The 27,706-nt window shown below is 40.9% G+C and overlaps 1 protein-coding gene across 3 annotated transcripts; it reads right to left on the reverse strand.

The window, feature by feature from the left end:
- Positions 1–1,240: 1,240 nt before the first annotated feature.
- Positions 1,241–27,674, reverse strand: LOC111249270 (uncharacterized). Of its 3 annotated transcripts, XM_022802900.2 has the most exons (7): positions 5,382–5,655; positions 4,668–5,091; positions 4,307–4,361; positions 3,903–4,053; positions 3,325–3,609; positions 2,752–2,886; positions 1,241–1,631 (listed from the first exon to the last, which is right to left on the reverse strand). In XM_022802900.2, the coding sequence occupies exons 2-7, from the start codon at positions 4,701–4,703 to the stop codon at positions 1,475–1,477; spliced, it is 819 nt and encodes a 272-aa protein (XP_022658635.1). In that variant the 5' UTR covers positions 4,704–5,091; positions 5,382–5,655; the 3' UTR covers positions 1,241–1,474. The 3 variants fall into 3 exon arrangements, with proteins under 3 accessions (XP_022658635.1, XP_022658634.1, XP_086843608.1); XM_022802899.2 differs by lacking the exons at positions 4,668–5,091; positions 5,382–5,655 and adding an exon at positions 27,178–27,674; XM_086987482.1 differs by lacking the exon at positions 5,382–5,655 and having other exon boundaries at positions 4,668–5,098.
- Positions 27,675–27,706: the final 32 nt, after the last annotated feature.

Genomic DNA, 27,706 nt, shown 5'->3' on the forward strand with positions numbered 1-27,706 from the left:
CGTCCATCGCTGTCAATATTGGACGACTCGAAATCGTCGCTTTTGATTAGGTCATATTTAAAATATGGCTAGGTTTACGTCAAATGCACGCACATTGATTGTAAGAAAAGAAACAATAGTATATTTCGTGAACGTCTGTCTATAACAAAAGACAGATCCTTCTTGTTTTGAATTCAGTTTTGTTTCTTGGAAGTTGTTGTTTTATATCGTTATATATGGTTAGCAATAACTCGCGACAGGGATGGCACGGACTATTGTGAAAATAATTTATGTTTAATTTTAAGATGGTTTTTACAGATCTCAATAAATTAACGATTCGAACGTATTTACAAAAAAAAAGAACTAAAAAAACGCCACAAATAATTTAAAGGATTTACGCTCAACCACACTGACCGAGGGGTCATTTCAGTTTCATAGGACAGTCTAGACAGAAAGTTAGATAACGTCACGAGGCATATTATTCTTAATACATTTTTGACAAAGCTCCAGCATCGAACTTAGTAACTTTAAAGTGCTACATTTTTTTCCTACTTTCAACGCGACAAGCTTGAGAAAAGAAACTTAGATCATGGAACTTCCTCGATCGGGCTTGATATAATCTTTCCTATCGCAGTTGACGGCAACTTAATTTTTGTCTTGAAAATCAGAAACATAACTGAAACGGAGCTGAATATTATCGCTCTCAGGATTCGTTAGCTACTTGTGTAGGTATTTGGGTTGCAAAACCTGAATGTCGGTCGGGCTCAAACGTTAAAGGTTCAGCGATATGACCGAATCCTATCAGTCTAATAAATATACACCGAGGTTTAAATCAATAGAGATCGGTTCAAATCTACCTAAAATAAATTCACGAAAAACCTACGACGTACATTCGAATCAGGAATATTTTCAGCAAAAAAAATGTCCGCCACATGCACGGCTGACTTCTTCTGACCTTTGATAAATCCCCTTTTTCTTTACGTAGACTAACTTGCGCCAATTTTCGTTTAACGCACGCTTATTGTTTGGTATCACACAATCCATCATTCTGTGTTCGTATATTCGCCTATAAAAGAGCTTCCGCGCTCACTCGGTAAAAATCTATCGATGGTACCATTCGGACTCAAATCCTGTTTCTTGACAAACCTACGAGTGCTTCCTTGTTGTCGCTACCGCAAATGCAATCATCAGCCTTCAAGCAGGCATAAACTCGCAATACCTCAATGTATAATGCCAAATCAGAAGATTAGGACACAATCGATTCGAGCACTTTGCCCGTAGAATTCTGCATCCATGTGAGCATGTACGTTTATTAGCAAGTTAGAAAAAAATCATCATGTCTTTTGTTCTTATTGAGTTTCATTCCAAGACATATATGCCAGCAGTTGCATCAGGTGTCTGGTACCGTTGTGTGCTGTATCAGCTGCTTCGGTGGCGTTTGAGCTCTAAGTTACTGCTCATCATCCTTTGTTCTTTTAAAGGAATAAAATCACCTCTACTCGTGCCCAGTTTTATCAAGCTCATCGAAACGGTGCCCTCTCTGCCGCGCGTGCCGGTATTTTCGCTGTGTCAAGAGTGGGCAACGGCCCTTACGTGCGTCGAACGATCCGGTCGAGCACTGGGGCACGCCACAGTCGCCAGTCCTAACGCACCTGTAAAATTTTTCGAAAAAAAATTAACATAACTTGTAATTGTCGAGAGCGGGAACGAGGTAATCGAAGAGGCAAGTGGACTTGTAAACAGTCTAAGTTACACCAAGCTTTGTTTTTCTCGTTACAAGTTATTCGGTTCCATTGTAAATATAATTACATATGAAAAGTGTCGTGCAAAAGTTGCACACACATCAACACGTTTACCTACTTTGTACCGTTACGGTTTTGTATTATACCTGTTATCAAAAAAAAAAAAGAAAAAGATTTCTCGTTTTGTGTAGTTGATCATTTATCAAGCAACTTGAACTTTTCTTTCTTAGTCGATACGGGACTTCAGGCAGCAGGATTCATGGCGGGCGTTTTCGCTTCTCTATAAGCGCTAAAAAAATAAGCCCTTGTTGTCTCGGTTCCATTTCTATCATATTTGTGATCTTTGTAACATCCTGCGCAATAGCAGCGGGCATAGCGGTAGTCGCGCGAAACAAATTGTAACATGAGTCTCCCAACAGCAGAATCGGTCTGTGACAATAAACTTATAGACTGGAACACGGTCTACAAGGTCTTGTCATGCTGATTTCTTTTCGTTCGGGCAGATATCTAGGGACAGCTCACAATTAAGACACTGTGAAAAAGTCAAGATGGCGCAAGTTGTATCGACAACGCAATCGACAAATGGATAGTGTCATCGAGAGGTAAAGGTGTGCACGGCGAGATCATCTAACACGTCTATCTGCTACTGTGAAACCGGCAAAGAGTTGTTATCTCATTCATGCATATAAATAGTTTTATTTGCTCACATAAATTGTAAAATATTTCAAGTCTTACGTCCGGTATCGCCGTTAGGCGTTTTTTCGGACGTACACTATGCAACAAAGCACACAGCATCTAGAGGACTATTTCTGTCAGTAAAATAAAAATAAGAGAACGTTTCGGGACCCTTGGTAGAATACAATGCATAACAAAGATTTAGTATATAGTGATATAATTAGTTGTTTAGAGCACATACTCACACAAAAAAGGAACAAACAGTGTTCTATCAATCAATCTAGTTGAAGTATTTAGTTTCTAATAATGCTCACGCATATTGATCTGTAGTTTGGAGTTACTGGCTCATACTGACCTGACGTCCGTCTGAGGCATCCTCTTACGGCCTTTTTTAATAGCGGTGCACTTCACGTCTTGATCGAAACAGTCACATGTACACTGAAAATCTTTAAGGACTCGTTCGGCGAACGGTTCTGGGCAACGTTTACACCTGTCAAGAGAAAATTATTTGAATAAATGTGTCCTTATCATGTGCCTTTAGTTTGAATATGTTTCTAAACTCGATTGGTTTCTCTATGCGTTAAAAAAAAAATACGTTTGCGCTGGAAAAATCTATAGCAGTTCTGTTATCCCAACCTCAGTCGGCAGGATCAAGGTTTTCTGCCCTTGTGTGGGTTTCCTCCCTTACATCATTTCAGAGTGACCCATAAGTCACGTTGCAACTATTCGTACTTACCCGCATAGTCCCTATGGTACTGAATGTTACTGGTTGACTGTGAGAAATGACATATCTTAACAGACATTTTCAAAGTTGTATTTTAACCTTTATCAATGACCTAAAGATCAACCTGCTAACTATTGTTTACTATCTACCTTACTATTATCCTACTACTTACTTTATTGCTGTTAGAAAGCAGCGTTATTTTACCTGTGCTCCGGAATGAATTCCTCATCGGGTATATCGTCGAATGTCTCGTTTGCGTTGTCGTTTGAATTTGATGGTGTGGACGGGTTAGCGGCATGGATGTCTTCTGGTACTAAATCCTCTTCACAAGCGCACACACTATGGTTCGTGAAGGAAAGTTTGAGTATGTCGCTACCATGCTTTTGGGTCCTGTCAGCGGGAATCACATAGAAATAAAGATCAACCAACTCCTTCCGCTGGGCTTGACAGGTTCGCCCGTGTCCGCAGCAGCCTGACTGACTGTCGCACCTGAGAACGTCATACAAAATCGATCAAGTCTAAGGAAACGATTCGTCTCGCTTACATTATCCCGAGATCAAGGAGTGGATATCCATTTCACATTACTCCAGCGTAAAGGAACGCTTTGGACTGAGTTTGTTCTCTAAAGGGACCGTTAAGCAACTTCCAATACAAATCGCGTACGCTTGACTCGATCGGATTCGCTTAGAGCGTCAAAGGGGTTCTGCTTGTATATATAATGCTTATCCAAGAACAATAAGTTAAAGTGCGTGACTATTTCGCTTTGACGGGTCTGATCCTACCTGTGTAAAATGGTGCAGGATGGTAAATACTCAATAGACGCGTTCGAGTAATCTTTTTGCACCTCTATGACAACCGGCCGAGGGCTGTGGCATTTCGTCCGCTCCTGCATGTCTTCATAGTGGCGGTTCGCTTCGAACGTGGGCACATAGTCTAGCACAGAAACAAATAAGTGGTCGTTATTTCTCAATTATCTGACATTGGCGAACCACTTGCTGATAGAGAAGCTAGATGGACGGAATTCTATTGCACCAGGCCTAATCAAAGTTCAAGCATTGTGGTTCTATTCATATTGATCTTTCTGAGAGATTTGCCAAAGTTCTTCTTTAATGTCATCGGTAAATCTGTCCAGATTAGCATCTATTGAATGTCAGCCAGTGTGTTACAGGCGCTATGCAACAGCTACCTGGCCTCAGGGAAGGTCGAAAGGCTAACCTCGATGGTGACTTTGGCTTTATCAACTGAAACAAAAGCACAACAAGGACAGGGAAAAATGTTACTAGACATATACAACCAAGCATATTGCTACAAACAGAATTTTGCTTAAGCTTACTACTAACGACTAGCGAACTAATCAGACCGTAAAAAGCGCAACAACAACGAGAAGAGCTTAGGAAAAACACTGGTAACAATAATCAAATGGCAATGTAATAACCGTCACCCGATAATGGCCATCTAGAGCATATTTAGTTTATCTCTATTGTCTATGACAGCGTAAAACATTAAATTAAAGGACAAAAGTAAATTGAATCAAGCGGTTCACATACTTCGGGTACTTTCCGTACCCTGACCCGCCTCCTCATTTGATCTCTGTTATATTTTTCTCGTTCTCCTGTTCACATACAGCCTGCCTCTAGATAAAAGGGTCTATCAAGTCATAGTTTTGACTTTACTCTAACAGCAGGACAACAGGAAAAGCCAATTTAAGTTTCATTATAGAATTTTTAAGACAGTTAAATCTAGCAGATAGGGACGCGTTCGGCGGTAGTATCTGCTTTGTTCGGCAAGATGCACGTCGCGCTGCGCCTAGAAGACGGTACGAGATCCCAGCTGGCTTTGTGGCTCTATCTTCTATCTAAGATCCGCACAAAGGTATTTTCTCATGTCGCTGTACGTGAGACCCATGGCATGAAAAGCCGCGATGAAACGACTCATGCGGCGCACCTGGTGACAATGATTTCGAAAGTTTCCCTAAAAGTGGTATGCCATAGAGCGAATATGAAGCATATTACTACATTGATTCGGTGAAGGTTAATTTACAGGCCTCAATCAAAAGAGCGTATTGTAAGATATATGAAGGGCATTCAGGATTAAGCAGGTAATGCAGAAAAGTGTAGTAAGTTATTGTGGCTTTGCAAGGACGCAACATTCGTTGGAATTCTACAGGGTTATTGTTGCGGGACGTGGTCATCGCTGATCAACGGGATCTTTAGTCATTTCGCTTTGAACGCGCCAACTGAGTAGCGCTATTATTAACTTACCTTGTGCTCTCAATTTTCGTGTCAGACTCTATCAAAAAAAAACTGTCGACGCATCTAAGGCCTACGTGCTTCGACCATAGTGCCATTGGCGCTGCAGATACAACATCTGCACCTTCTTCAAACGTCCACTAATATTTCTAACAGTGTTCTTGAGGCCTACTCAACATGCCTTCGATTCTCGCCCACCGTCGCTGTCGCCCGACACTCGTCCGTTTACTTGATTCTATTTGAATGGTCCGCGAACGTTCGTCATATAACGAATCGTAGATAGTAGACTGGACAAGCCAACCCAGCGGGAAACCGTAGTTGGGTGGCGTCGATGGGAATATAGTTTTATCTGCACGCGAGTGTACATTCGACGCTCTCCACTCCTTGTTTGCCCATAGCGTAGAGCTTACCGTAAATATATGCGCTACGATGAAACAGTGAGGAGCTGTTGAGCAGGTTTAGGCCATTTAATGCTTTCAAAGCGAAACCGTGAATCAGATAGAAGACAGTGGAAGATGACCATGCTGGCAGCTGGTGCCTATAGTGAAGACCAATGAGTTGCCCTGCCATCTCCCAGTCTATTAAATAAATTATAAGTATGTATACAGCCTTAAAAAGAAGATGTTTAGATTATGGTTCTTAAAAAGTTCATGGAATAAGAAGCGTCGCCAGACCCGTCCTTCCCAATTCTACTATATATTATAAGATTCCCACTTATATTGTACATAAGAACAACGCCAATAATCAGAACAATGAAGCCGCTTAAGCCCCTGTTTAGTTACCATCTACCAGGTACGTTAGACTCTTAATGGACCTCGTTGATGTGACGCAGCGAGCGAGACCCCACCCCATTCGTTAACCATACGTAACGACTGCGATGTTAATAAAGAACGATCCCAAAGCATCAAGAATTCCCAAAAAACATGCAGAAATATCAGAAATTATTTTTAGCGACGAATAGTCAATTATGTTTCTAGTAGTCAATTATGTGTTCTAGTAGAGTGGTGGTCACGCTCGTTGCCCACCACCGCAATGTTATTCACATATTGTAAGTAAGCGGGGCAAAGGCACTATAATGGCCGAGACTGCTTTGCCCGCGAGACGCGGAGGCTGACATATCTTTCATCGATGTCATTTAGATTCAGCGCGGGCCCAACAATTCACTCGGTGGCTGACTCAACGACAACACGCTGGCGTGAATGTACACGTGGGGTAGGTCACGCGACATTGGCTAAAAAGAAAATTTACGATAGAGGCCGTCAGCAGTTCGTCACGAGGCGGCAGCAGCCGACTACCGTTGCCGATGGGCTGGTCAGCCGAATTGACTAGACCACCGGATATGCAAGCAGACACAAATGTCTATTACTAGAAATAGCCATTAACCTCGTACCGAACGGGTGGAATGGGCAGCGATGTACTATGGCACATATAATTCCGCGCTCGATGTTCTGCTATATAGTCTTTAAAAGTTTTAGCAGAATTCAATTCATGCCACTGCTACTGCTGTCGCCATACAACGGGGCATCTGTGGGCCACTTATATGGAAACGCGAATAGGCTTCGCTGGTCACCACGTCAATCTCTTCGATAATCTGTGAACATGTTATAGTACGTTTTGTTGCGTTTGTTTAAGTAAGCCACTTACTTACTAGAAAAACGGAATTAATGGCAAAAAGACCTATGAAGCTAGTTAATCGTGAGGTAATGCACTGTTTCCTATGAAACAACGTGACATAGGTCGCATGATTGGTTTCCATTCTATTGTTCTATTGACACCGATACGCAATCGACTCGGTTATATTCTCTATTACGCGTCCTCCTTGGGTGCACCAGTTCCCTAAAACAAGCCCATCTATGGAAGTAGGTTCACTAAGAAAAGCTGAAGCATAGGAATCGTTCTGCCAGTCTGACGAGCCAGCATCACTGTTCTGTCTAAGCATATGCCTACGTGAACATTCAGGCCCGAGCAGGCTGCCCTTTTGTGCACTAAATACCTGATTTACTACCTTGTGCATCTGCCTGAAGCTTAGCTTGGTATAGGAGCGCAAATCCCCCTAAGACAAAACCATGCAAGTAGGCTTTCGTTAACATAAAGACGGAACACCTCCGCTAATTTCCGACACAGTCATACGTGATCCTCTGTTAACATAAGGGCACATAGTTGTTCGTATTCGACAAACTTGAATAGACTGTATATTTGTACGTTCAACATTTGTAGAGTTTGTCTGAGAAGAAATCGGTTCAAACATGTCGAGCATTGAATTCGTTTGAAGGGTGGTAATTAACCACAAGTTCCAGCTAACTCTTGCTTAGTAAATAACTTTAAACAAAGTTCCTTAGAAATGTCCCTAAGAAGCAGCAGCACGTAGCGAAAGCACAGCTACATGAAATCTGTGACAGCCAATTTCTAGCTCGAACTAAAATGCTAAAGTACAACACGACGCCCCCGAACCTTTGGATGTTGTAATTTATTTCTAGGCTGAGACACGTTCAAGTAAGGTTTAAGTGTTTTTTTAAAAACAAAAGATTTAAATTAAAAACCGTAGTTGAAATTATAGACACTCCTCACTTCTTAACGTAATATCTAAACTAGTGTTTTATCGAATCTTCTATATTTGAAGTAAACATAAAAGATATAGGCCACAAAGGCTCAACAAGATATGCACTGAAACGCTACGTTGAGAAATACGAAGCATTTTCGACACTTAAATTGTGTAATCAGGTCATAAGTGTCCTAAAAAGAAACTGTAATCTAAAAAGATTGGATTTATTCTTTAGTAGCTCAGTAGTTTATTCAGTAACGAAGGAACGGCGCCTTTTTTTTTTATTTAGTCTTGACCACTGCAACAATAAGAGTAACTCTTATACATAGACATATGAATATATGCCAACATCAAACCCAATTCAAGTGGCAATGCGCGTCATATCTCTCGCGGTAGCCTTCATAGGACGCTTTGTCATGCCTTCTACGCGAGGGTCCCGTAATAGACACGATTGTGAAAGACCGAACTCTATTCTCGGTTCATTTCCTGTGCGGACATGGTCTAATACATCTTGTTTGTAGCTTCTATTTTCAAGTTCCCGTTTTGCGGAATGTTTTGTTCGAGACTCCTTAACCCTATTGAGTCGGAGAAAACGACAGACAAGAGTTTGTTAGTGCGTAACTGACGTTTCCTGCAATTGCCAGTTTTTCCCTGCGTGTCTGCACGTGTATGCATGGACTACGGTTCGCAGCGCCTACATGTGGCGATAGCAGGAAGTCGAAATCAATTACCTCCGTGACATCGTGGCCGTGCAACGGTGGCATCTCGTAGGTTTATTCTGCTCTCGTTGACTTGCATTTTGACAGTCAAGGCAAACCAATATGGGCTTTTTGTCGTTCTTGAAGGAACATTCGCGTGCACACAAAAATCAGCCCCGAGCAGGACAAAGGCAAGGAAAGCTTTTCTGCCATTTGGTTGCCACCGTAGCCACTAACCCGTGCCAGATATTCGGTCAGCCTGTAAGGCTCATCAGTAAAAAGGCTGGCAGGAAAAAAGCAAGTACTCCTATTCCGCGCTGTACCCGCTATAGCAATGACTGTTGGCACTTTTCGCCTCTATTTCTTGAGTCCGCATGTCGTTCAGTGAGTTTGAGATATTCTGCTGACCCAGAGAAAAGGTACTCCGTAGAATTCACAGTCGTTTTTTGCTATTTCGAAACTAGCTAGCCTTGATTCGTGTTGCCGGTAGCACTTTGACAGCAAGTGATGGGTCTGAGGCTGCACACTGCGGATCTACTGTTGAAGCTGTGTATTTATATCGACATATCAGTTCGTAATTTGTGTGTACAGTGATACATATGCGTCCGGTTCGGCCTTAAAGCCGATTAGAAAGAGAAAACACTTGTAGAGAGGTAAATACGACACATAAAGGAAATTCTATTAATGAGATTGGAAGGTTACTTGGGCTAGAGATCCGACGAGTGCGATCGGACCGTCTAGAGCGCAGCTAGTCGTATCGTAGCAGCGGACAAAGCAATACGACGATGTTAATTTGAGCAGAAAAAGAGTCTGAAGTCCACACAGATTTCTATGCGATATTTTGATGAAGGTCAACTGTTACAATTGAGAGATAAGCATATTGATGAAGGTATCCCTAACTCGAAAAGGAAAGCTTCTTTTTTTTAATTATGTTTGTTGAAACCACACAAAGGGTAAAACGATATCGTAATATGTTTCAGCCATGTTTATGCTAATTGAATTAACTGTGAATGAGCGACACATCACGCTCTATGGCTGGCAGTGCGCCATATCGAACCCGATTCGTTCAGGTAACAGACGGCCATGTTACAGCTGTGCCTCTTTCAGTGGGTAAGCATGTCGAATTAGCCAAACAAGATGTCGTCTCACCTAATCGCAGTCGTTCAGACACTGGAAAACAAATATCCCGCCAACTATAAAATGCAGATATATTTTACGAAAATTAAAGCAGTAGCTGTACAACCATGTCAAACGTTTAGAAAACGATTTTTCGTATGTATTTATTATTAGTATCATTTTTTATATTATTATCAATGCAGTGATCTGTTATTTCACTTGTAGCTTGACCTGTTCAGCGTCCATTGGAGGTTGAAGCCACGGATATGTAATAAAATTATCTATATATAATAGTGGATGATTAGGAGAGACAAAAGCCTCTCACTTTCCTTAATCCTCGATTTTTTATAGACCTTTGATCGTATATATACATCACTTAAACATTAAAGAGGCTTTCTTATATTGCTGATCACTTGAGTCATTTTCACGGTGTTTATTGATTTTACTATTATAACATATTGTAGAATCTGGAATTTTTTTGCCTAGCAATGTACCTTGAGCATAAGGTCGACAAAACAATACAGCCATGCTTCAGGGACACAGCTAGCCCCTGTGTCAAGCACAGATAGAGGCAGCAAACTACGGATACTAACTACTTAGACATACGCCTTCGAAGAAAATGCTTGTGATTGAATGATACGAAACTTAGATAATAGTCCAAATCGCTAAAAGGCGACAGTTTTCTGAATTATTCCAATCAGTAAGATTGCAATACTCAACATCACCGAAAGAGGGCGTTACCAGCTGCACTGGTTGGTTGGTATCTATTAAAAGTTGTACTCGGCGGAATTAAATGCAAGTGGCGCCCGTTAGTTATTCACTGGTATTATCACTGGTAAGTATGTATATTTTCAGTAAATGTTATTCCGCTTTTTATAAAATATAGAGATTATTATGTCATGAAACGTATGGACAGAGTCCATCGGTGAAAGTGTTGACATTCTGTAGATAGCGACTAATAACTATAACAATATTTTGCACTACTCTAAAATGTTTTAACCTATCTTTGATGTTCGCTGAAGTTCTGGGCAACCCATTTGTATACGTATGAGCAACATTGGAAGCAAAGGCGATTCACTTACTTCTGATTTTATCCCATCCCCTTTCAGCTCTTCGGACCAGTTCACCTGACCAATGGTGATCTGTCCTCGCTTTGTTTTTATCAATGATCTTTTAAGTTACCTCAAATATGTAAGGCATAAGTAAGGAAGCTGTGGTAAAATTTATTGGACACTAGGGTTTTTCCTTCCTTTTCCTCCATTCCAAATATGCTACAAGTGTGTTTGCTTATTATTCCCATTTAAGACTTAGCTATGTGCTCTCTTGTTCTAATTTGCATTGAAATTAAATTAAATTACATTGAAGATATTCTGCTAACGTTATGTTTAATCGTTGAGTATCTACAGCGTTATATGTTGGCTAACTAAAATTACTCTTTCTGTCTTCTAATAAAGATTTTCCTAAATAAGATTTCTCATAAAGCTTTCTCAAGCGCATGTCATGACCTAGCTACGGCTCCTACAAAGCTCTTAGGCTCTTTTTGTTTAGCTAATTGACAATAACAAACGTGTTGAATCTTGACCAGTTACCAAAAAGAAAAAAAAAAGACGTTCCCCGTAAAACCTATATCTCGACCTATTCAAGCTTCTATCAGTTAGAATATATCAAAATATCTCTATTTAATTAACGTTCTGCCGTTTCATGCTTTCATCTTCTTTTAGACTTGTTGGTTTATTTTAGATTGGTCGCCTGGGGGTCTCCATTACAGCCCGTCAGAGGATGGCTTCCGTCAAAGGGACGTTTAGAAGCCAACCAACCAGTAATATGTATGGGCAACGAAATTTTCGAGATGTTTGCGTTAACTATTAATGCTATTCAGATAATTACTGCTACAATCACGGTACTAGCTACTAACACGCTTTTTGGCTTAGACTCTATTACTTGTCTTGGCAGATTTGAGGTGTTTTCTTTATCTCGTACTCGATGCGTGCACAGCTGAGTCATGGTGGATTAGACGTTCAATGACATGTCGTTTAGAGTATGTTAACTTGCGTGTCTAATACAGTCAATATACTCAAACGAATAATTGTTATGGTGGCAAAAACAAACACCACGATCGTCAACACAACGAGTCTTCTTCATTTGCTTTCTGTACTAGACAGACTCTTTGCTTAAATAATGATAAGCAAAATGTCCAAAAACAAATGACATGAAAGATAATTAATGCCAGTACTTGCCCCTGTATTTACCTCTCGTTTTTGATCCTCTAAAAGCAGCAAACAATTCGAAATTAGACATTGAAGTGAGTGAATTAGCTCATAGCCCTTGGCGAGCCTGACTGGGCTCTGACCAGGTGCGTAAGGAACGAATAAGGCCTGTATCTTACAGGAGAATTGATGTGTCCGCTTTGAAGGGTTGATCACGTAAGTGATAGGTTAAAAAGCCGGTGAAGGTAACTAATAAAGGCAACATTGCAGCATTATAAAAACGGGGTCATGTTCAGCAGACGATTGTCTTCTGTTTATCGTCCGAATCTATTGGTTTCGCCAACAATCACACCCCACGCGTTCCAGGGTCTTCTTTTGGCCTTTCCTGTTATTATTTACCCTCTCTTTTGCTGTATAAGCTACTGCACTTTTCTCTACATGCTTTCTACGGATTTGATTTACGACCTGTTTAGAAGCCGACCCCATTATTTGCGCCCTGCCAAAGGCTGTCCATTCAGTATCGTTTATGATGTCGACAAGCAACGGCGTTTTAGTTAATCTAGTCTACATTTACAGGTCGAAATCGGAAATTATGATATTAAATTAATGGCTTATTGAAATCAGTCGGCAGGATATATGGACAGCGAACAAGCTCCATTAAAACAATTCCCGCTAAATCATCATAAAACGTTACCCGTGAAGTTGCTGAAATAGAATTTGCGATTTTTTTTGCAAACGGTATTGATGCGCGTCTGGTCTAGGCGGGGTAAGACACACGCTGGCTTATTCGAGCTTAGACTATTTATTTTAGTTCCTCCTGTATGGCTATGGTGAGTTATGCTTCATATGGTTCTAGCCACGATCGATGACAGGTATCAGTGCGCTCATAATATCTATATCAGTTAAAGTAAATATGGTCTATTGCAGGTTTAAATAATAGCGCACTTCGATAATAGTTTCGATAGGTTATTGTCATTCGATTCACTTTTGGCGCGCGTCAAAGTAGCCCGACCCAGTGCGTCGACCTGATTTCCAGACAGGGCGCCGCTTCGAAAAATATACTCAGATCTTTTGTTTTTAGAAGCAGCATTTTTTGCCCGTTGAAACACCACAATCAAAACGTGCCTGCTTTGGTTCTAGCTGTTTTCATTCACTTAAATTACGTAGAGTGTTAGTGTCGTCGGTTGGGCAGGCAAGCAGCGACCCCTGCTGGTCGCTTTTGATCAGAGGCTTGGCCGTCCGGAGCGCTCCGTCGACGCTTAGTTTACTTATCTGTCGAGAAACGACTTTGGCCTTTCTGATCAGACAAAATCAATGAATGAGATGAACACAACTCTTAAAGTTCGTCATCAACTGTTTGTATAATAATAACAATCATAGTACACACACAGTAGTTTAGTGGCATCAGTGTCTTACTCCATTATACTTGTGGCATCTTCGCGTATATTTAAGTTGTTAGATATATTATGTGCTACGCTACGAAGCACTGCTGCTATTGGACAGCAGCTGGTCAATGAACTTCGTAACTGTCCACCAAAAGAGATGTATTTTGCCAGTAGTAAACGGCATTTAAGTCGTTGTAGTTGTAGAGAATGATTTTTCCCTATGAATGAGATTCGACGCGGCCGGATAAAGTCGGCCGATCATTTTCACTTGACCACCTCGCTAAATATCACAGTTTGAAATTTGTAGCCAACGTGTCTCCGACATCTCAACCTATCATGAGCTTGACATGTCTATTATATTTCAAAATATACGGATAATAAATGTTGTGCTAGAAAAACACGCTATCACAAAGGTGGAAAACGCATTAAAATATATATTTAGTATCACTTCTTTAACATTCTTACTTCTTTACGGCTTTTTGATAGAAAGTCAAGTCGCAATCTTGGTTGCGGTTGAGAAGTACTCAACAACCGTAATAACGGTTGTTGAGTACTTCTCACACAGGTTTACATCTCTTAATAACATGCTAGATTCGCTTCGGTAACGCCATAAATAACGTAAGAGAGGGTGTAGTATAAATTCATGAGCGTGATCTATGAAAGAGATACAGTCGGTAGCTTTCTTCCCTATCGAAAAAAAAACTATTCATTGTTCATCAAAAACAACATTTTAGCTGTGGATGGATCCTGCTGGGCAAGTTACAGCTCTCATCATTTCTATAACAGGTCAGATCGAAGCCAGCGCACTTCAGCAAATTTCGAAGAAAAGAAAACTGGTTGTCAGACCACGGATTCTGTGTTAGGACAAATAAAACTGTTGTGATAAGACGATTAAATCGAAAGCTTAGAAAGTGTTCAGGGATAGCATTATTCGTCAAGGTGATTCTAGCTGAGAATCATTTGTTGATACTGCAAACTAGGTTAGAACCCTCTTCAAGGAGACGCCTTAACAAACGACGTATTTCTGTACTTCAAGCCCCGTACATATGTGTTGCCTTTGCCTTTAAGATATATACGATATTAAATATCAGTCATCTGAATGTTTTCGAGAAGGTCGGACAAACAAACATATAGCGCAGTGGTTTGCCTTTTGACTTGACCATTTAGTAATCGTTATAATGCCAATATTGTGTATAAGTATTAGGGTATAATATCACTTCGAAGATATTAGTTTGCCGCGTCTGATTTTGGGCCTAATCGGTTTAGAACAGATCTTTTGTTGAGGATATGAGGGGTGGCTCAAACATTCAGGTGTAAACATCCACCTATGAAATATGGCCGAATTCAAATTCAAAATCAACCCGCGGATGATATTCAAACGTAAGCAGACAGAGAAAGCGCAACAAAGTATGCCGAAGAATCTGTTACCTCTGTTCGCATAGATCTCCACGCCAGATTTAGTGACTGATTTTCATTTACTACTAATTCATTATAAAGCTGTTTGTCAACTTAGCTTCGTAATCCTACGAGACCAGTGTCAATACATAGCCAGCGTAGGTTGTCTACGTCTACGCCGATTTGTCCACCAATGTCTTCTTACCTGAACTCCCACTTCTACTTTCGACCCTATTTTTTTATTACAACCAATCTAGAACCCGTTACTAATGTGGCAAATCAGAACGGGCAATCCAAAAGTCTTTCGCTGACACCTCGTGCAGCAAACGCTGAAGGCGAAAAATTCCCGTTTCTACTCTCAATAGAAAAAAAAATTCTGTAGAGTATTTTCACGTCGTCTTCTGCCACCGCGATCCGTTCCCACCATTTGTAATTCGCTTGTCCCCTCCAGCGCCCAACAATCAGTGTTTTATTGCTATAAAGCCCCCCTCCCGCCCCCACCCCCTTCTTGCTCGTTATGTCGCTGTTTCTTGTTTCTGCCGAAAATTCGACTCGGCCACGAAAGCAACGGAAGGCAAAGAAAAAGACGGAACCGGTCGTCAGACGACAACAGTGATGATGATAATATCGGCATCGTCGCCGCTATGTTTTGTTGACCTCCCAACGGACCCAGCGAGCGCTATTACTACGACAATTGCAACAACAAAAACAACATCCTAGCAATACAACAGTAAAAACAACAAATAGCTCCGTATACGGGCGCTTTTATGGGATCTTGTGTCACGGTATCTAGGTTTATATATATATATGCAAGCCTCGATTGCCTGCGACGATTTCCGCCGTGACACGCCGTTAATTGCGACGATTCCGCCTATTGTTGGGTGTACTAAAACAACGTCAAATGCAGTCGGCGAAACTGTCGTCTCTACCCAACAATAGCGACTAATATTCTATGATGTTTGGTGTTTTCTCCTCGTGCGTGATGTACCGCCCCATATAGTATGCGAGAAGAGAGTCGACAATTGGCAACACAGGGAACTCGAAATAGACTCCTGTGTCTAAATTATTATATGAAGCATGTATACACTATCGTAAAAATGCTGTTAAATACTGGCCTTTAGCAGTGCTACCAGAGACTGATAGACACTTGCCGTCATCACCGTTAGTGGCTGCCGTTGTTGTAACATCCCGTAGTGATGGAGCGTCGTTATTGTTTTATTGGGTGTATTATTAGACTAGCTATAGTGATGACGCAGGACTACAGAGGATCGGACAACGTGTAAGTCCTAGCAATGTAGGCCCTGAATGGCCGTGCATTCTGAGCTGGAAGCAGGAAAATTGTCCTCAGGCCAATCTCCTATGCTAGACCAACGTTAACGATGGACAAGGGTGGTGATACGACCGTATCCCATAAAAAGAACGCCTGCTCACGGGTGGACTCTTTTTTATGGTTAAGGAGCATCGACTGGCCGTCTGTAGAATCGAGTGACGGTATAGAGTCCCGTTGATCGGTCAGATCATCCCTGCTAGAAAATGACACTAACTGAAGCATGTGTGTGTGGTGAGACATTTGTATAGATGAACTGTCGTCTTATCGTTAACCACAGCAGAACAATTTTTGCCCCCATTCGGGGCACGCCAAATGTTACGGTTTCCGATATTGTTTACTATTCAATGAATCATCGACAAGGTGAATTTATTTACATCCCATTATGGGTACGCTGTGTCGACAATGTTGCTCATTGGTACGTCGTAGTAGTGCACAACAGCCGTAACAACAAATCATTGTGCTACTGCAGTTTATAAGATCTAATTATATAACAGGCTAATTCTATTACTTTCAATCGTTGCAAACGTACAGCCTCAAACTACTCATATGAGTACTTTAGAATTAAAACGAACAGCTTGCTTGAAGCTCGCATTAATAAACATTGTATTTTAGTACCATGGCACAATATCGCGATCTGGTGTTCGTAGCCAATAGCTGCTGGTCCGGCTGTGAGTAACGAAGGACGGCTCATGATAGAGTTTATAATAGGTGGCCTATGAACATATTAGGTCTGATAAGGTTCCTATTGGCTGGACCTTTTAGAGACGAAAGACTTAATTGGGTTATAGCATCTGCTGAAGCTGAATGGACTGGGAGGCTTACTCATAGATAGATGAGCTCCTCTGTTCATCGCAGAGGTATCTCAATCTGTAACTTCGATTAAAGGCGCTCAACGCAACTTTACTATACTTGCAATGACAAAATCTCATTGTCTTTACGCGACTACTTTCTACCCTTTTCACGTATTTCGTGACTGATGTGACTGTATATTGGAGAATCGTCCACTCGTCTAAGAAAGCGTTACGATCAAACGCAAGACATGCCTGATCATTGGCTTTATCGATCCCAGACTTTTCCTTTATATGTAACGATTTTCAGCGAAATTTCTGACTGCTAACCACTACGTTTCCTGTGCGTTTCAATGTGCTTATGATTTCCACAATGGAAATCGTCCCTTCTCCTCCGCTACTTGTAGAAGCCAATTAGTCGTGCTAAAAGTAAATAAAACTTAGAAGAACTTACGAAGTACCCGTAACCAGTAAATAGGATGAGGCAGAACGTGGTAAATTTGTACGCATGTGTATATTAACCTCAGGTAGCTGCGATGTTTCGTCCTTGAGTTTCGGAAGGGGTCTGGGTAGTAGCACTTTTAGGTGTGTTTTTTAGGTGACAGTATCTTTGTGTAAAACTTAATAAAAGCATATAAGAGTAGACAATTGTGCAAGGGCTGCTTTTAGATATAGGAGAACTGAGCCTGTTAGCCGTTATGAAAGCACGTTGCCTGGGTGTATATATATATATGTTATACAACATTAGGTAGTACATTTGTATTATATAGCATCGTATGGCATTTCATTATATTATATATTTATAACCATATTATTATAATACAGCATTTAAAATGTCACCGAGTCTTGCTTCGGTGACCAGTGTTCATTAATGGTGCATCTCCAGCTTAACTAACTTCCACTCCTGTTATACTGCATTTTGCTCTCTGTTAACTCTTGTCAACCTCTCATAAATATGTGCTCTGACAAACACGTCCGCCTATCAGCGTACCTTCTATATATGTAGACTAAATCTGACAATTGCACTGCTTGTTGCTTCGGCGAACATTTGGCCATTTCGTCAGCTTGGTATCCGTGCTTTGTTTCGCCAACCGGCACATGGCTATCCATTTTGGGCACATTTGAGTCTATCAGCTGGTTTACAACATTAGCCCCAGTCCGATGATATAAAATTTGGTGGAGCTTTGTCGAGTAATCTCGTACTAACAATATCGCTATTACGACGACGACGACGAAAGACCCTCGACAAGACGCTGATCGAGTGCTGACTACTGGCTGGACAGTGCACTGGCACCTGCATAATTTTATCTACCGATGCTATTGCTAGCGACACTATAGCAGCAGCAGCAGAACGAGAGGCCAAAGAACGTGCCGTCACCTCCGCCTCCTCCATCTTTGGTCTGATCCACCTCCGACGCAGAGGCGACTAACTCGTCGCCGCTGTGCGATGGGCGAAATGGCGACCGTAGGAGCAAATGATGAAGGACGGCACTGCGACGGTCAAATAGATTTGTCGGCAACTTCATGGATTTTTTTCTTTTGTGGTTTCGCGATCTTTTTTTTTATGCTAAGACGAAGAGCGATTCCCGTAACAACAAACAAACAAACAAAAATCCGCCACAACGCTAACGTACCGTCTTTTTAAAAACACGGAAATAAATGCAGGCAACGCGAAAAAAATAATATAAAGGGAGATTGGAGAAGTAAAAACGAAAAAAGAGACGTCGCTTTAGCTACTAAGTTTAAGAAAAATATGGTGACGAAAAACGGCAAACGGGTGCATCAACCGGTCGCAGTCGTCTGGTCGACCGTCGTCAAGTCTCATATTTTTCGAAGGATAAGGGGAGAAAAATGTCAGAAAGATTGGTCGATCTCGCCCTCATCACGCCATATTCAACGGTTAGGAGTAAGGAAGGTCTCTTAGGGCGAACCCGGTTTTTGCTAGATAGTCAAAACTCGGTAGTAGTGACTCGGTTGAAATATAATGGCAGTATGTTTCAAAAGAGAAAAATGTCATCTAAAAGCTAGACCTTCATTGCAGAATATATACCGTTTCGGTGAAAAAAAGTTGGCTATTATCGCAGATATTTTTACGTAAACAGATAAATGGATAAGATATGTGATTGTTTTTAGTCACATAGAATAACGTTTAATCACATTCGATGATACATACTTAACACATTCGTATAAAGATAAAGACTAATAAAATATAGCTATGGATCACACGGTAGCATATATAAGCTTACGAAGTTTGAAGTTCACTAGCTACTCAGCCTACAATAGCATCAGTGTGCCAGACTCTTAATAAGGGTCTAAAGAAAAGGCTTTAGGGGGCAGCAACCTGTATGGTATTTGTCACAATTCCTATCACATCTATTATAAATATATGGCTTCATGGAAACGCCCATTTGTAAATCATTTATGGTGGAAGTCATGGATCGCGAAACGGGTGACCACGTAACAGTTTATCCGCTTCGCTTCCTCTCATGCAAATTGATTGTTAATCACAGCTTCCTTACTACCATGTGAAGTCGGGTCGAAGCCTGCTGCATTTCGAGTAAGCTAAGACAAATCATCGACACAGAGAATAATTTCAACCGGGTTTCTTCGGTTCTTTGTTTTGTTAAAAAGACTTACGTAAAAATGAGAACAGAAGGGGGCTTACATTACCATCTGGGAGGCCAGGCTAGTTATTTCGTTGAAGGGGGCAACTCTACTACTCCGTCGTCAATAGTCATTTTATTTTTCTACGAGATCACAGACAGTAGAGCGAACCTATTCTATGATGCACCCACATACGTCGAAATTTTTTAATGTCGACCATCAAAACATTCCAAACTGTTTATGCGAAGCGCTTCCCTCGAGATCTATGTTATTTCTTCACGTATAGCTTCCTTGCTCTTTTAGAAAATAGAAAGTCTCTTGATCAGCAGGCCAACGAACAGCTTGTAGTAGACGCTTTTTCTAGCGATTCCGCATCATGACGATGGCAGAGTTAGCCCATCTTTGCTTTTGGGAATCACTAATAGCGGGGCACTTATGCGCTAGGTCGGTAGGGTAACGGCACGTAGACACTCATGGGAAAGTGCAGAACGAGGGCGCATTCCGAGGTGCTCATGGCGGACCCGTAGACACCTACTGTTTTGTCATTCTACAGGCCTTCTAACATAAAGGACCTATAGCACAGTGAACTTTCGCTTGAGCAGACTGCACTCTGTCGCGAATTCTTCATCACCGACCACTCCGAACAAGGGTTCTACTCGAGGGATCGTACATAGGGACAAAGTGATTGTTCTTAGTTAGCCAGGGTATTAACTAATGAGCATATCTCAGCTCTGGCCTTATTTTATGAGCATTAGTTCGATTTTCGAACGAAATATTGCCAATTTAATAAACGTCTCCGTCAGTCGAGCGTAGCGCTATCGTCCTCTACTGTAACTAGTTCCTCTTATTAAGATAAACCCTTGATGAGTGTGTAGGTTTTATGATGGCCAAGACCAAAACGCGTCTACAAATACAGCCTGTTACCTCCACGCCAGAAAAATCTGCTTACTTGATGAGGAATAGATGCGTGATAAACTTCACTTGATCGATAATAAACGAATTTATTATAATACTAATAATAATAATAAAAAAAATGCTATAGCAAAACAAGGCATGATATCTATCTCGTAAGCTTTATTTGACAAATCAGTGTCTGTAAGTGCCTTTTGATTCCTTGACATCAAAACAAACAACATTCTTCAGCCAGTATGCAATGTAGATTCTGTATGAGGATGAATGTTTGTGGCTCGTAAAGAAATGGATCCCTAACATTCTATCTAGTCGATTTAATGTGATACGAATCTGTTTGTCTGTTTTATAAGTAGACCCGATGTGACATTTACTGACGGTACCCAATTCAGCCTAAAAGCTGCCAGCCAGCTAAATCTAACCGTTACAAGTAGAATGAAGAGGACGACATTTAAAAATGGCGCGCGTTTTACTAAGCCCATACATTTTATACACACAAAATCTAGGAATCTAGGTATTTTTTTCCTAGAAAAAGTAAAATTTAGAAAAGAAATAGCTTTCTAGAAATGGTTAACTCTCAAATAACGATACCTACTAAAACTCGAACAGGTTTTATGTGCAGCACTGTTCTCTATACAGCAACGATTCATAGGCTAGCGGTATCTCTCTAACATTTTCTACCGGTACAACTCAGAGAGCCCAACTGGCTGTTAATATGTTACTACTGAATCAGTCCATATAGAATTCATGTCGATAGGGTATGCCGCATCTCGCATGACGAGTCCTCGCCTATAGTTACTGCGAGCACTCGATACCTCTCTGATGTCATTCTTCTTATGGCAATGCTATTTTTCAAGCCGAATATACGTACAGTTAGCAACAGGGTAGCCTTCGTCTACTAGATTGTCTTGAGCGCTGGTATTATAAAGCAGACGCATCAAACGGTTAATGACTCGTCCGCGGTATGCTCCTCAAGTGAAGACAGCGTGTGAGCGCTGTAGTAAGTGGACATCTAACGTTAACGGTAGTTAATCTAGCTCGCATACTTAACTTATTCACGAACTTATCGTAACAACATATATTTAGACAAGAGCAGAAATATTTGACCGGTGATAACTTTTTACCTAATCGTTATGTCGGTATAGCTACCGACATATTGGCACAAGTTCGCCTAATTACCAGGAACGTTTCTCGAGGAACGTTTAAATAGTTCTTGGCAAAATACTACAGGAAGATGTGTTTTGAGATGAACAGACTATTCTGATAGGTTCAATACATAGAGTGTTCCATATTGTCGATAATCACGGCTGTTACTATAATTATTTCGATCTCGGTCAGCAAGCCATCTGGTTCTCTATATTGTTTCAGACGCTATGCCAACGAACTGCGGATATTTATTCAGCTCAAACGAGACACAAATGAATCGTATACACTACGTAGCCCGAACATGTGCTTGACGAAGTCCAATGTGAAGCTCTTAAACAACATGAGATATAACCATTAAAGATATAAATATACACATATCTATGAAATATATACGGAAAAACAAAAGAGAACAAAAAATCGTATGAAACATGAGCACAGCAAAAGACGGCAACGCTTTTTTTTTTGATTTTACCAGAAAAATCTCTAAATTAAAGATATCGCGGAGGCGCCTACGGCATCTAATCAACTGTTAGTTCTTTTTACGACGCATTCATAATGGAGAGGACAAATCATCCCGTGACAATCATCGTCTGTGTCAAGGTCGAGCAAAGCTAGTATATAATCGAATTGTGCCAGTTCGAAATCTGTGCAGGTGCCGCTAAGGATGATCAACCGACCCGTTTTTAGCTACAATTTTGTATTGGTTCGGCTTTTGCAGGCCTACGGCGACCTGATTGCAATCATGATATATAGGCTATCGTCCATGTTGCAGAGGAGCTATGTATGCATATTCAAAGCTCGTGCTTCAAAGTCAAGCTACCTAGTCATGCTGTATACGCGTGCGATTTAGGAGCGTAGGGACATTTGACTTACCTAAAAGAAAAACGTAAAAAAACGACATCGGCGTCGGAAGATAATTGACGAATAGTTCTTAAATACGTGTCAGCGGCAGCGTACGAATGTTCAGTGGACCTAGGTAACGATTAGAGAAGATGGCAAAAAACAAAGACCATCCAAGACCTACTTGAAACACGTTATTCTGCAGGAAACACACGTTCATCGACATGGTGACTATGTAATTGCATGAAAAAGTGACTGAAACAAACTCGTTGTGTAGATCTGATTGAACAGTGTTATGCGATCTGATGCAAATGCCGTCTTAGCATGCCATCAACTCGTTGAAGCAGTGGACAAGAACAAAGAAAAACGGAGAGTTTTGCTTGCTACTACCAGCACCTAAAAATTATACTGTGTGAATGAACGTCGCGAATAAATAGGAAGATATACAGTGTTCCACACACTAGAAAATTTTATCCGGAATGTATACGATACTCGGATAGTAATCTTAATAATTTTCAGACCTTAGTTGTGTCTACAGTTGGTGTTTCTTATTGTCAGGGTTTTATCTACCCTTATCCCTTTCATTGTTGAGGAAGCAGGTGTTCGCCTATTGTACTATAAACGTTTGGCCAAGCATCAGGATTTTTGTTATAGTTTCGTGTATCAGAAATCCGCAACAAAAACTTTTTCCAATAAAAAAAAAAAAAAGGTAAAAGGTGCTTTGATACGTTTCCTCTTAAGATATTACTGAAAATTAAGTCGAACGGCTGTAATAGGAATAGGTTTCTTTTAACGACTGCTTTCCTTAACGACGAATCAACTAATTAGAGAAGCTTATTGAGAGAAACGAGGGGCGCCTGTGCTGCGGTCGTTAATTTTTGTTGAGGAATCAACAAAGGCTTTGCTCGATTACCGCAGTTTGCCGAGCGTAACGCTATTAGCTTGCCCACTGATAGTTTCATCCTTCAATATTTCATAAAGAGCGGATCTCGAAAATGCACTGACGCTCGCTCGTGACGAGAAAGCGAAACACCGTAAGGATTCGATAGTCCGGTCTCCTTTTCAGGAGTCAGCTGCATTGCTGTCAGAACTACAGTAGCAATTGCATGTTGGTCACTAATCAGAATATAGTAACAATGAAGGAAGAACCCTGATTGATGACTGGAATACGAAGACGCGTCAAGGTACAAATCGCACGTTACCGCTGTATTTCGATGAAGGGTTGAATGTTCCAGGAAGGAAAGGTCATTCAGACGCCTTTGAAGATGCACAGTGGAAACAGATGGATGCTTTGCGACACCACCGAACATCTATACGAGAAAATAATGGATGAATACATATTGTGTAACACTTTGTTAATTTGTCACGTCTCACAGCGATTTGTGACGCTAACTACCGCTTAATGTTAGCGTTTGTTGGTGACTGTCGTACCTTGGATAACCGGAGAAAGGAGATGTTTAAAAACTCACGAAAAACATCCAGGAAGAAGCATCTTTCCACAGTATACGTTCTAAAGAGTACACGTAATATACGTAAAAGGATGCCGGTTATTGAGTAGTCTATGTTATGTATAGTCGTCATATCAGTCTAGTATCGGTATAGTATGTAATTTCGTTTCGTTTAATCACGATTCCATTATCAACATCTTTTTTTCTTCTCAGTGAGTTAGTGGTCTTTTTTTTTTTCGGTTTTTTTGCGTATCTTGAACGACTTTGGACGGTTACAGCTTTTTGCTGAGCTGAAACATATTAATAATAACTCTTTGACAATATATTGAATGGAGCGCCAGTTAGTCTGTACACGGAACGTGGTGTCGCACGTAACTACCTATTGATTGTCCTTAAAATATACACTGCAACACTAGGTAAGATAAGTCTAGACTATATCTCGTCACAGATAAATGAAAGTGAAAATACAAAGTTTCTTAGTAGTTCAAAAACCCGCCTATTTCCATTTTAAGCCAGAATCGTATCTCTTTTCATATACAGTTTTAGCCGTGATTTGATTTGAAAAAATTGTTTTAATAGTTTTTTTTTTTTCTATACTCAGTCTGCACTTTTAAATTGTATCTTTAACAGAATTCTTTCGGAGCGTTCCGCCCTGTGCAAGGCCGACCGACTGCATCTCGATACCAGCTACTCTATAGATCAAAAATGAAGATCTCTAGTTCACAAACCATAACGTCGTATAGCTACAGGGATTGTCTTATCGCATCTGATCTTTGATTTGGTTCTAATATCACGAACGTTAGTTTATAATAGCACCTTTCAGAACGTGACAGCTTGCGCCGGGTGCACTCTGTTACGCAGGCTGGTAATCTCGTTAAGAAATCCTTATTTTTTTAGCTAATGAAATCGTCAAAAGGTGTTTACTTTGAAAATGCGTCTTGTATCACTCGTGTCCTGCGTTTATGGTAAATGTTTTTTTTTTTTTCATATCAATTTCAATGAAAAAAAATCAAACATTAATCGAAATACGTTGCAGAATGTTAACGGAACCCTATGCTCTGATGAGTAGAATAATACTTTCATATCATAAACTGAAACCTGCCACAATCTCAAAATCGCTGGCAAACGCATCGAATACCTGTTGTTATTAATAGAGCCTTCGCCTGCTGTTTATTATACGGCACCAGTTATCTTTAAAATTTTATTGTCGTTGATTTATTACACAAAATAAAGGCACTAGTTGGACAATCGCCTAACGGATTCTCCGTTGCCACGACTTCTACTTGTTAAATCCTTAACCCAACTGCTCGGCTGTTGGAGAAAGGCGAGCGCCGGGTAAACATGTACGAGCTGACCAACTCATCCGTGGTTCGCCATAGGCACTGTTACATGAGACATTCTTCATAGACCAGTCGAACTTGGAGCTTCTCTTAACAAAAGAAGCCAACATGTACCGCCCTTCGGTTCACTAGACCTCCGAAGCAGGGTCCTTTGTACACCAACATTTACATTGTATATAATTTCAGTTAAAATGATTCAGCTATTACTATTTCTCATATTTAAGCAAAGGCACTTTTCGATTTGTAAACTATGTATATGTTTTCCTCACACCTTACCTTACCCTTACATAAACCTAACCCTGTATGATGTTACGGGCAAGCACTTTCAGGACTCAAGAAAGAAGGTGACTAAAATGTAATAATAACTAGGCAAAAACAGTTCTCCCAGCTGTCTTGTCGATCAAAACTAACAAATAACACGATAGCTAGTCGTGATGACACTGTACAGCTGCCCTCGCATTAAAGGGTTTTTATTAAGTCTGTCGAAAATAATAGCCAGGTCATTTTGAGATCATCAAAGATAATATAAATTTATCGCCCTATATTGGCAGGGAACGAACGTAAAGTTACTTTTGAGGGACCCCACCCAAGAACGTTAATTTCCTCTAGACTGGTGTGCAAAGGGCCAACCCCCAAAGAAAGCGACGCCAGTAGCCGAGGACTGACGAGAGATTACACTGTCGTCGGGTTCGTTCAAACGAAAAAGACCAGGTTCGACTGATGTGTGGTGCTATCGCCAGACGGTTACGAATTAAGTTGACAAGAGCAGCTCACGCAAGGAGTGTTAATTCAGTATTAGTGCTATTGCGCATGCATGACCGCCAAATTATATGGAAATGACGAGAAACAGTTGAAACATGGCAACGAATAACTGAAAACTGATGAGACGATCACATCATTGTTAGGGCAGAGAAGTGATGGGCAGGGTCGGACGGCGACTTCAAACAGTGCTGTATTACTTCTGTCGTCACGGAGTCGTGTGTTCTTATTGTTTTCGTCTCGGTGCTCGGTTATTGTATCTAGAAGCTAACTGAGGCCACGGGAGAACTCTCTCAGAGCGGCGTAATGCGCCCTAAAACGGATTTCATATGTTGGAGGTTGACTAGCGTCAGACGCGAAACGTCAACGGGTCCGATGCGAAGCTGGTGCATGACCATTTCTATAACTTCTTTTTTAGTTTGAGTTGATGTCGTAAGTAATAGCTGGTATTTTTCCTTCAAATGATTTTTAGGAGTGAGCTAGTAAGGGGATGGGAGATCTTGTACAGTCTCTAGAATAACTACACTACAGAAAAATTAATGAAATTATCTTCCATATCCAGTCGGTGGAAGAGCTTTGACTTGGAAGAACTCAGACTGAACAAGTGTTTATTTCATCAGTTGCTATACCGTTTCGAAAACCGCGACCTGCCAACTAACGTCACCTACCTCAATCCGTTGGAGCTCACCGCTAATACTGCACGCGCTTTATTTTGCTACTCTTTGTTATTGTATGTATTATAGCAAGCTCAGATCAATAAACTTCACTATAAGTTACTAAGTCTATATGAACAGGTCTATACGCTTATAGTTCATTGCATTCTATATTTCTTTTTCTTTTTTAAGATTAGGTTTTAGAAATTTTTAAGGTCAACTTCTAGCTAGTCCCGTAGCAACAAATATTCTTCACAGCACGTGCCAAGCACCACATAGAGTGCCCCTACCTTTACCAATGGTTGCGGCGTAGCCACGTTGATTTTACATCTACCTTCATTTAAATAAAAGCAATAATATTACATTAACTGACCTCTTTGGAGCTTTGCTATATATATATATATATATATATATATATCATATAAAATATCAATCACCTTCTATTTATAAGTAACTTGTTAAAGCATAGCGCCAATATAGTAGTGATCTACTTTGTACAACATTATTGCCATAAATCGTTCATGGAAACACAGGGAAATTGTCACCAAATCTGATAAGCGCAAATTACTAAAGGCCATTTTATCATAACCTAACTATAAAATATCCCGGCGTTCCCTCGGCGCACATTTATCATTTGATGACACTCACCGTGGTAATTTCCATCCGTCGATGTCCACGACCTGTCTCGTATGGGGATGCATAAGTATTACCAAATCCCAACGATATAATAGCGCATAGAAGAATTGAGGCGGTTGCAAACATCACTGCCACTCATTTATAACAATAGAACGATATGAAAATCGCATATGAACATGAACCCATGACTTTTCATTAAGCAGTTCATTATATCCAACTCTCACTTTAACGCATGCGATCACTACTAATTCAAATGATCACAATCACATTGCATTCCCTAAACATTGAAATTTCATTACTTTTACTGAACAAGCCTCATCTTTGACACTAACAACAATTTTTGCTGTTCATAAACATCTACTACTGCCGCTGCCGCCGCCGTCGCTGCTGCTGCCGCCGCCGCCGCTGCTGCTGCCGCCGCCGCCGCCGCCGCCGCCACTGCCGCTGCCGCCGCCGCGTACTATTCGCGCACGCAGTTCCAGTCAGCGTACGCTGATGGGTTCTGACATGTGCGGGCACATTGGCTCTTCTAGCGGGTAAT

Source organism: Varroa destructor, unplaced genomic scaffold, assembly GCF_002443255.2.
Source record: "Varroa destructor unplaced genomic scaffold, Vdes_3.0 BEIS01000004.1, whole genome shotgun sequence".
NCBI lineage: Eukaryota > Metazoa > Arthropoda > Arachnida > Mesostigmata > Varroidae > Varroa > Varroa destructor.

Excerpts from the sequence above, each read along its gene's own strand:
- LOC111249270 (XM_022802899.2), bottom strand. The coding sequence starts at position 27,291 with ATGTTTGCAACCGCCTCAATTCTTCTATGCGCTATTATATCGTTGGGA. Across the intron at positions 3,610-3,902 it reads TCCTGCACCATTTTACACAG|GTGCGACAGTCAGTCAGGCT; the intron begins GTAGGATCAGAC and ends TGACGTTCTCAG. Across the intron at positions 2,887-3,324 it reads GAATTCATTCCGGAGCACAG|GTGTAAACGTTGCCCAGAAC; the intron begins GTAAAATAACGC and ends TTCTCTTGACAG.